Source organism: Mchenga conophoros, linkage group LG1 (genome assembly GCF_057382185.1).
Source record: "Mchenga conophoros isolate Kocher_MC1m ecotype Shallow Benthic linkage group LG1, M_conophoros_male_GT1.1, whole genome shotgun sequence".
NCBI classification, from domain to species: Eukaryota; Metazoa; Chordata; class Actinopteri; order Cichliformes; family Cichlidae; genus Mchenga; species Mchenga conophoros.
In genome coordinates, this window is record NC_140526.1 from 29,603,134 (window position 1) to 29,613,678 (window position 10,545).

General features: G+C 40.8%; 1 protein-coding gene across 2 annotated transcripts in view; it reads left to right on the top strand.

Annotated features, from left to right (window-relative positions):
- Positions 1–520: 520 nt before the first annotated feature.
- The window catches only part of LOC146583589 (monoacylglycerol lipase ABHD2), an 18,426-nt gene continuing 8,401 nt past the window's right edge, over positions 521–10,545 (top strand). Inside the window, exons 1-6 of one of the 2 annotated variants that reach the window (XM_085274085.1) lie at positions 521–909; positions 1,880–1,957; positions 2,616–2,831; positions 5,511–5,686; positions 7,862–8,029; positions 8,914–9,097. In XM_085274085.1, the coding sequence (XP_085130211.1) occupies positions 2,623–2,831; positions 5,511–5,686; positions 7,862–8,029; positions 8,914–9,097 (737 nt within the window). In that variant the 5' untranslated portion in view covers positions 521–909; positions 1,880–1,957; positions 2,616–2,622. Of the gene's footprint in view, positions 910–1,138; positions 1,296–1,879; positions 1,958–2,615; positions 2,832–5,510; positions 5,687–7,861; positions 8,030–8,913; positions 9,098–10,545 lie in introns of those variants that run through there. The other variant, XM_085274093.1, reaches the window with a different exon arrangement.

The window sequence follows — 10,545 nt, forward strand, 5'->3', positions numbered from 1 at the left end:
CTGACCTTCAGCGTATCTATGACGAGGGCTTGACCTGTAAATAGAAGCCTGGTCATTTAGGTCTATCATCCCCCGTGTTTACCTGAAATACAATTAAATGTAATGTGTATAGTTGTATTTCAGCCTAATGTGTTGTTGTGAATTTTACGCTTACGTTATATAGGCTACAGCTTGTCGAATGCTTAAAGCTTCACGATACAAAAAGGTGCAAAGGTGGGCGTGACAGCTGAGGGGATGCTGTAATAACCATCACAGAATAAATGGGAATTAAGTAGTTAAATTATAGAATAACAAATTTCCTGAAAATAAATATTCACGTTGCTAATACTGGTAGAACTAGAGAACGAGTAACCCAAAGTTATCCGCTGACATCATTTAGCTGTCAACAACAGCTAAATGCTAATGTTGCTAATAGACCGAGACATGCGCAGAAGAAACTTTATATAACGGTTTCAGTTCACGTTTTTATCACGTTCGGGAGGGACGGTATTGGCTGTGTGTCAGATACTCTTAGCAGAGATGTATCTCCTCAGAAAATCATATAAAGAGGTCAAATATTGATAGAGATGTCCGAACGCGTATTTAGGCTAATATGTAGGACATATATAAACCACCAGTAGTGTAATGTGGAAAATGACACCGCTGAAGGGGCGTGGAAAGTTATTGGCCTTAAAACGTCATCGCAATTTTATCCAATGGGGGCTTCGTTATGCAAATGACAGATTCTTCTAGGAAGTGGGATCCCATCGCTGCAGTCGCTACTTCAGCTATCTTCGGCTCTGTGAGGGCGAGCTGGACATCAGGCTGTCATGCTTTTATAGACACGTTAAACAAAAGAAAACCTGCGAACATAAATAAGGCCTGCCGCTTTTAAGAAGCAAGCAACTGACCCACAGTTTTCCTGCTGAGGTAAGTACGCTGGAGATGCGACTGTTGCTATGTCCGGTTTGGTCCTCAAGTGATGCTGCAACATTAAATCGATTATTAGCGGTAGAAATGAAGGCCGTTAAAAACATGTATGCTCCGCTGCTTTTTTTAAGGACTAAAACGATATCAAACTACGGCTAGGGAAGGGGCAAGGCGAAGCGGGGTCTTAATGTGGAGCTACTGCGGCAAATTCTGGTGGGTGGGTAGCTAATTCGTCCAAAAGGCGACACGGTTTTCATTTTCAGGATCGAGAGTATGGGAGGAGGACCGTTGGCCTGCTCTTAGAAAGCTTTTATCGTCCAGAAAAGCCCACGTTTCTCACTGGGTTAGCTACTTGATGGAATCTGTGTGCCCTTGTGGCTGTTAAGGTGCGTCTCAGGATTGTTGTGAGTCGTGACAAAGACCAGAGAGTAAAATTAAAGCTGTTCTTGGCATTAGTTGTATTAATGTGTCAGATATACTCTTTGGATTGGTTTCCAGTGAAAGACACGGGTATTAGTGGGGTTATTTTTGAAGCTATTTTTACACGCCTTTTGGTGTTAAGTTTGTTTACACGTGATGGCTGTTTAATTGCCTTACTTTTTAATAAGGTCTAATAAGTCTGAGGCCGACTTTTCGTAAGTGTTACATTTAGGTTTTCTGGAGGCAGCGTTATAACTTCCTGTCTGATATTGACAGTCTTGGTTATGGCAACAGGAACATGCTAGAAAATAAGTACAGCCGACAGGTGTCTGAAAGAGCTTAGGACACCAGTCAAAACTAAAATATTTAGATTCATGAAACTTAAAAAAAGAGGATGTGTAATCGTTCAGCAGTTACTTACCATGCAAATTAAGTGGTGTCATTATTCTTACTTAATTTTAGATGAAACTTCTGTTTAAGGAAAAAAGATAACTTTCTGATACTGTACAGTGAAGGTCTTTGTGTGTGTTTTGCTTTATGTGCTTTTCAGGACCACATCACTGTGACTTCACATTTCTTTGGACCTTTTGAAACGAATTTTCATTGGAGGCAAACTTGAACATAAAATGTAAGTATATTAGTTTATTTTAGCTTTCAGTTATGACTGTTTCTGTTTATGTCAGTTTGATGTGGCTGCCTGGTAACATCACACAAACATTTGCGTTGCACATCAGTGATCAGAACTTCCTTTTTTCTTTGCAATAGAAGGCATTGAGCCTCTTCTGTGCCCTTTATAGTTTCTGTTTGTTTACCTATAATTTCACACCTGTGGAGACTTTATTAGCTGTGAACATTAATACATTTAATAAATCTGTTAAAATGTAAATTTGTGCTGGCACATTACATTGGGAGAAATGCTAGTCAGGATTCACCGTGTCTGCTATATGTAATGATTTATTTAAAGCATTGTCAGCACCTCTATCTTCTATGCAGCAAGGCTTCCTATTGGCACAGTTTAAGCTGTAATGTAATTACAGGGAGTGTATTAAATAACCAGGTTTGTCTTATCTGACTCTGCTTTATCTGAGTTCCTTTGAGTTTATATTCCCACAGATGTGTTGCTGCAGGACACCTCGGGAATATTTAATTAATTTATTTCTTTAAAGTCCATTGTTAATCCCTAGAACTGGGGAAAAAAACATTGACTTGTACAAGTGATGTCTTTTTATATTAAAATTCAGTTTAAAAATGGAGTTCTGCATTTATTGGCTGCTTTTGTTTTCTAGAATAATCATGAGCGCCCACGAATCCGACGTGCACACCATCTCTCCCGAGATGCCAGCAATGTTTGATGGCATGAAGCTGGCGGCGGTGGCCACGGTGCTTTACATCATTGTCCGCTGCTTGAACCTCAAGAGCCCCACAGCACCCCCGGACCTCATCTACCAGGACACTGCTGTCAACCGCTTCCTCCTCAAGTCCTGCTCTCAGTTGACCAAAGAGTGAGTTGCTTTCCTTTCTCTCTGTGCATGTCTCTTTGGAGGTTGCCACGGCAACGGTGCAGCAGCAGTGAAGGTAGCGGTTTGTCTGGCGGCGGTCCCAGCTATCGTCAGTGCTCCTAAGTGTGCCACACGTCTGTACCACAGCCTTCCTGTTGGCTCTTGCATGAATTAAACATGAGTCTGTATTTTTGGGGTTATCTCAAAGGTGCACGGAGTTTGTTGCACTTGCATTATAAATAAAGGCTCATTCACTGCAGGGTAAGAGGATTTGCATTCATGATGATGCTGGTCTCACATTCAGGGTAACTATGATGACTGCTATAATTTGAATGTTTCATCTGAGCTCATAATAACTGACGCAAAGCAGTCGTTCTTGGACCATAACAGAACAAGGCTTTGCTGTGAGCTTTAAACCAGGTTATGCCTCAAACTTCCTGTAATTTTGCTGGAAACACACTCCCTTGAGTGGGAATTGTATACTCAGTTGTGTTTCCTTAGTGAGCATCTCTCCACCTCTTGCTTTGACACTCGACAGGAACTTTCAGCTTTGTAGGGCGAATCTCTCGAAGCACCCTCGAGTGTCAGCTTACATAACGGATGGTTACTGAGCCCTTTGCCTTTCAGCTGCAGGGTCATTGAATCATAAGGCCGCACTGATGCTTACATCTGTGTCTAGTTTGTTATTATTCCCTCCTGAACAGCCGTATGCTCTATGCTTAGAATAGGAAGATGTCTGTCCCAGTGTGTAGTTTAGCAGAGATGTTTTTATCTTCATTTTTGTGAAGTCACGTTTGTAACTCGTGACATCCTGTGTTGTTGCATAATAAATCGATCGCACAGTGGAAAGTATAAGAGGGGTGATGTGAGGTGAACAGCCTTTTTGTTTGGCTGTGTTTGGAGACAGTTGAATAGGGTTTAGGATAACATGCAAAATGACAGAGCGTGCTATTTATTATTTCATTATTTGGCAGAAGTCGCAGTCTGATTTGCTTCAGGTGATTGTCCATGATATTGCAAAACATTGTAGAGCTTGTTTTCCTATTGGCCAGTATTATACGTGTGTGTGAATGTGTGTGTGTCGCTAGCATCTGACAGTATGTGGTGTATAGAAAAGAAAAAAAAGCCCAATGAACGTAAAGACTGATAGCATGCAGATTAATACAATTACCATAAATGACATGAGTCATTTTGGACTTTGACCAGGACTTCGGGTCTTTGTTTTATCAAGCCACACAGACATATCCAGTTCCTTTTTTCTGTTATCTAATAGCTACAAACGACAATAGCACAGTCACTGTACATACCCCAAGAAGGTTACACTAGTTATCCCAATTCAAAGAGAGATTGGAGCCTGTTACATTTGATATAGAATTATTAAAAAGGATTTCTCAAACTTTATCAGTTAAAAGCAAAGGAAAACTGATAACAGCATTATTTTTATTTTTTATTGTCTTGATGAACTCAGCTACTCTGGTGTCGCGCTTCCTGTCCACATTATAACAGTGAGGTCATCCTCTTCCTGTAGCCATGGATTAAGCCAGCAGAGTACCTTCTAGAACGATTTGGTAAAACTTTAACTACAGTGCACCCTGGAGGCGATCACATTATCACTAAATGGCAATAGTCGGTTTTGTGGTAGATAATTCTCTTATGTAAGACTGTATTTGTTAATTAAGTAATTGTTAGAGCCACTGTAAGAGTTGAGGAAACATAAGGTTAAAGAGCTTGTGCAACTGTTGATGTAACTGAAGCCTCGACTCTCGGCAGTCGCTGACTGTCGTCGTGTTTTGGGCTGTGCTGTACACACAGCTAGTGTCCACACTGCAGCTGTGCTTCAGAGTTATGCTGGTCTTGTTTATCCGATATAGCTCGCTACCGAGTTTTGTCACGAAACTATTCCACACAGCCTTTTATATAGCTGAAGAAGTGAGAGAGTGCCTTGAATGCTCACTAAAGTGTTATTAACAAGCACTCAACCAATATAGTTATCACTGTCGAAACGCTGCGTTTGGAGATCTAGCCTGTCTTTAACTCAAATGTTCCTAAATATCTTCCTGAGTCACTTCAAAATCTTCCATATTGAATAATACTTTTATGTCAGCCAATCCCATTTAAACGGCAGAAGCATTATATGAAAAGCACGGTGTTTTATCTGTTCCTGTCGCCACTGTCGTGATTTTAAACCTAATATTTTACCTATAATATGTGATGAAATAGTTGCAGTGGCAAGTTGAAGACGTTTCTCTGTGTTAGTTCACACTATTTTGCTCTCGGTGTGGAAATGTGATAGTGATTCATGATAATGCCCGGTGTCTCAAAGGAATGTTACATAAGCTAAAGACTCAACTCCTACAGTTAACTCCTACAGAAGTGTCACTGGAATACAAGCGCTGGTTCTGCGAATAACTTTACAAAACATAGCTACACACTAGTGAAACGTTGCGGTCTGTTGGGTCCACGTAGCAATCTTTAAATGTCTTGAAAAGAGATGTGACTTTGTGTGCAAACTCTGTGCTTGAAACTCTGTCATAAACCAGAAATGCAAAAGGCATGTGCTTCAGATAACACTGTGTTGATCTTGTGTCTGAGCATTTGCCCTGCCCTTGTACTGTCCATTAGGCTGAGGGCTCATATTTCGAGACCAAATTTAACAAAGGAATGCAATTTTGTGTTTTCCAGGTACATTCCTCCATTACTGTGGGGTAAGAGTGGTCACCTCCAGACGGCACTGTATGGTAAACTTGGTCGGGTGAGCTCGCCTCACCCTAGTGGAATCAGAAAATATTTGCCCATGCAGGATGGGGCGACTGCGACCTTCGACCTCTTCGAGCCGCTGGGGGATCATCGGACAGGAGGTGATGCATTTGATCAGGATCTGCTTCTTATTAGGGCTGCCACAAACGATTATTTTGATAGTCGACTAGTCACCGATTATTTATGCGATTAGTCGACTAATAAGATCATCATCCACTGGACGTAAAACTACAGCTTATTGCACCAGCAGCATCTGCTCTTATATAACTATCATTAGCTTACAGCTTTAAGCTTTTAAGGTGCTAACTAAAAATAAAGACAAGATGATAGTTTATTCAATTTTAATGAAATTTGCAGATTGTTTCGGTAAAGTTTAATAAACTCCTTGCTATCTAAAATATAACAGGACACCGGAGTATATTCTCCAGCATCTCACACTTCTGATAATCAGCTGTCTGCTTGACGTTTATTCAGCTGTGTAAAAACTATAACTTTAATCTCAGCCAAATCGATTTACTCAGGAACAAATAAAATACCAAAAAAAAAAAAAAGCCAAACAACAACATTTTTAATTTATCTAAGTGACTCATATATATTTAACCTGAGTCGCGAAAGATGGCGGTGGGTTTGAAAACAATTTGCCGGGAGTCCGGTGTTCTCACGGCGCTAGTGACCTAGCCCCCGGCTAGCTATCAAGCTAGTGGGTAACAGACGTCTCCGAAAACGTCGGAGCGCTTTTGAAAATATGTGGTGTCCTGATAAACTGAGCCGATATTTGAGGTTTACACAGCTACATTCTCGCCTGAAAATATGTTAAACGTTTATTTTGTGACCCAGAAAGAATAATAAGAGTAATATTAAAACTAACTAGCTACCGCCATTGTTGGAAACTAAGCTGGGCCGCGCTATGAATTCTGGGACACAGCTGCTTCTTCTTCTTCTTCGGGGTTTAACGGCAGCTGGCATCCTTGTACATGCTGTGCTGCCATCTTCTGTTTCAGTCCGTTATTACACTCTTAAATCCTGCTATTATTCCTGCGTCTTTTGCGATCTTACAAAGCTTCAAACGACACGTCGACTATTAAATCAGTCGTCGACGATTTTGATAGTCGACGTAATCGTGACTAGTCGACAAATCGTGGCAGCCCTACTTCTTATTAACCAACATTTTTATGCAGTTGTATAGAACAGGGGCAAAAGAAAGCACATTCATCACAGCTATGGATGAGCACAATATACAGCACTGCCTGAGCTCAGCCATTCTTGGGATGCCAGGGGTGGACAGCTCTCCTAAGATCATTTCACAGCATTGGAGGTGTGGGCTAACTCAAATCTTCAGTGAGGTTTCATTTGTTGAATGCAAGTTTTGTTGAAGTAATCGACCTTGGGTTCTGATATTTTGTCCAGCTCTACTGTGTGAATTTTTACGTGATGCTTTACAAGGGTGAACACTTTTTCTTGCCCCTGTACATTGCGTAGTTGGATCTTTACTGTCATGACAAACATTAAAATCTAATATATTGTAGTTCTTAGTTTCATACTGTAATTCTGTTGCTTTACATTGTAATTCTACTACTGCTACTTCTGTCTAGTCCGTTCATGCCACACCTAATGAGTGTTTGTTAGTCCTGGACGAGGGATCCCTTCTCTGCTGATCTTCTTGAGGTTTCTCCCATTTTGTTGTTCCTGATAAATTTCTTCATTATTCGATTCGAGGGTCAAGAATAGTTAGAGGGTATCACAAGAAACTTTGGCCCCTGGGAGTTTTTATATAGAACATATGGCTAAATAAAACAAGTTTGATGTTTGGAGAATAAAGAAATTCGTTGTCAGTGGTGTCATGTCCAACTTTGGTTATTTGTGCCAGGCCTTGCAAGTCAGCTACTAAAGAGACTTTGCTGCATTATTGTTCTTTTAAATCACGCATAAGATGTGTGTAATTCAGTTGTGGGGGGACCCTTTAAAAGATGCATATGTTTCTCTGAAGGCTTGAGCTTATCCAATCAAATTAACTTGGATCTATTAGTCCTCTCAAAAAGCTTGAGCCTCACATGACATTTTACTCCCGACAAAAGTAGTGTTGCTATTTCCACTGTGTTTGGAAAAGCTATAATTGACAGCCTTATCCTTTATCTTGGATTGGCTGCCGGGCTTTGCCTTGCTCCTTTTGTTATGATGATCTGCTGTTTAGGAGAGTAACACTCTCCTTTCTTTATCTTTGCTTACATTTTTCTCACTTGCAAATATTGCCCTGCTCCATCTGCCTGTTCAACCAGATGACATCACCATGGTGATATGCCCCGGTATCGGTAACCATAGTGAGAAGCACTACATCCGGACCTTTGTGGATTATGCACAGAAGGATGGTTATCGTTGTGCTGTGCTGAATCACCTCGGAGCTCTTCCCAACATCGAGCTTACCTCTCCACGCATGTTCACTTATGGTAAGACCAGTGAGCCAACTCAAAATAGTACCTATTTGGCTTTTGAAAAAATGTGTTTCATATAATTTTTGTCATTGTTGAATGTTTATATTGTAAATGTTCAGTTTCAAATGTTATATACAATTTATGTCTGTGGACCAAAAGTTTTCTACTTGTATGCTGCTTAGGTGGTATCAGTTTGGCACTGATTACATATGGTGTAAGCAAACAAGGCTCATAAGGCCTGCATCTGTTTGTGGATGACAGTGAGGGGCAGCTAATGAGAAGAAAGTGAGGAAAGGGGCTTGAAAAAATGAAATGGGCTGCCTAAAGGCCGTAGTAGAGGACTGTGAATCATGCAGAGCTAGTCTAGTGATGACTCATCCCCCCACCCCTAATAATTTCTGAACCCCTGTTAAACACCAGTCAGTTTTTCATCAGAGGTCTATCTAAGAATGAAAACCATTATTTGCAATGATAAAAAGAATTCAGTCCTGTCAGTAATGCTGTGTCATCGCTTTTGGCTCAGCCTGCTGCTCTCATCCAATTGTCTGTTGTGGTTTAGGCTTAACCTATCCTCTCCAAAATCCATTAAAAGGGGTGAGCACAGTGAAGGTATTAGTTTAAAGCATTTCTGGTGAAAGTGTGCACTTACGAACAGCTTATCCTTTTTTTTTTTTTTTTTTGCCCTGCTTGTACAGCATTATTTCAGGGTAAACGGTAAATTATGGAAAAAGAAGAATGTAAGGCTTTTTTATGGGCATGATGAGACCTGTGCTGTTTAAAAGATCTTAGACACTCAAATCTGATACCCTGAATTAAAGAAATCTTCAGCCAGAAGTGCCGAGTAGAATAAAGTATGTTTCTGTGTTTTGATTATAGCACTATACTGTTTCATTTTACAGGATGCACATGGGAATTTGCATCCATGGTTGGCTACATTAAGCGGGCATACCCTAACACTCAGCTCATTGTTGTGGGCTTCAGTCTGGGTGGAAACATCGTTTGTAAGTTCCTGGGGGAGAACAAGGCTAACCAGGAGCGAGTGCTGTGCTGCGTCAGCGTTTGTCAGGGGTACAGCGCGCTGAGGTGGGTTGCTGTGGTCTCATTTCTTAATTACATGCATTGTTTTGTCAAACCGGCTTTGTAATACTAACACTGATGTGCTCACATTTCTAAATATAAATGAAGCTCAGAATAATTCTACAAAATGAATAGCGCTTGCATAATATAATCACATGTTTATCCATGAGTCTGCAAAGCGGCTCCAGTCAGCTGGTTACCCTTTCTGCTCTTCCTTTTACCATAATTATTGATGGATTGCACCAATTTGGTAAAGTTGCCACTTAAAAAAAAAAAATTTTTTTCTCCCAAAATGTAAGAAATGAGACACATTTAAAAACCTGTTTGAGGACCTGTCTGATCCCTTCATTCACCTACCACAGTTTACTCTGAATGTCTACAGGACCATTGATAATGTTGGGCATTATCAATGGCTCTTTGCTGAAGTACAGGAGTAGAAGTCCTACCAGCTAATGACTAGTGTCAATTAGTCATTTGTCTTTCAATCAGTTAATAGTTTGATTTTAAAAAACAATAAAACCTTACTTTTTAAAGTAACTAGTAACCAGATAAATGTATTGAAAGTACAATATTTACAAATAGATTATGATGTATATGTCTATTTAGTGCATGCGGGTGTCTGCACTCTGTGTTCTTGTCAGATTCTGTGTTTTTAAATGCAGACAGCATCTCTTGGCAGACTTGACAGGCCGGGTCTATTAAAGTTTCAGTGTGGACAGCAGGGGATGGGTGTGTGTCGAGACTGGCCGTCTGTCAAATTGGCTTTGCAGTTTTTCTTTTTTCTTTTTAAAAATAAAAATAAAAATTTTAATTTAAAATCTGTTTCCAAAATTTAAGCTGGCCCTCCTGTCAGTGTACCTCGAGAGCTGAAGCTGTACAGTAATCAGCCACAACATTAAAAACACCTGCCTAATATTCTGTAGGTTCCCTTTGTGCCGCCCAACAGCTCTGACCTGTCGGGGCATGGACATGGGACCCCTTGGCGTGTCCTGTGGTGTCTGGCACCCGGCATTGGATCCTTTGGGCTTTGCGGGTTCGGGGTAGGCCTTTGTGGATCGGGCTCGTTTGTTAGCATCAGACTGATGCTCAATCGGATTGAGAATTTGGAGGCTGGCTCTGTTTTTTCGGGGTTCCTCGAGCAATTCCTGGGAAGTTTTTGCAATATGGCGGGGTGCATTAACCTGCTGGGGAGGCCACTACCATCGAAGAGTATCGTAGCCTCGAGTGGGTTGTGCTTGGGCTACAACAATGTTTAGGTGGGTGGCACAGTACATATTGTAGTGTCAACCGCATGAATACCAGGACCCAAGGCTTGCAGTGGAATGAGTGATCAATGTTTTTCACTATTGCCTACTGGTTTAATGTTGCGGCTGATCGATGTATGTTCTTCTTACAATAACACACATTTAATATTATGGCCTTATTGTATGAAAAAGCCACAAAAAAAGAAACCT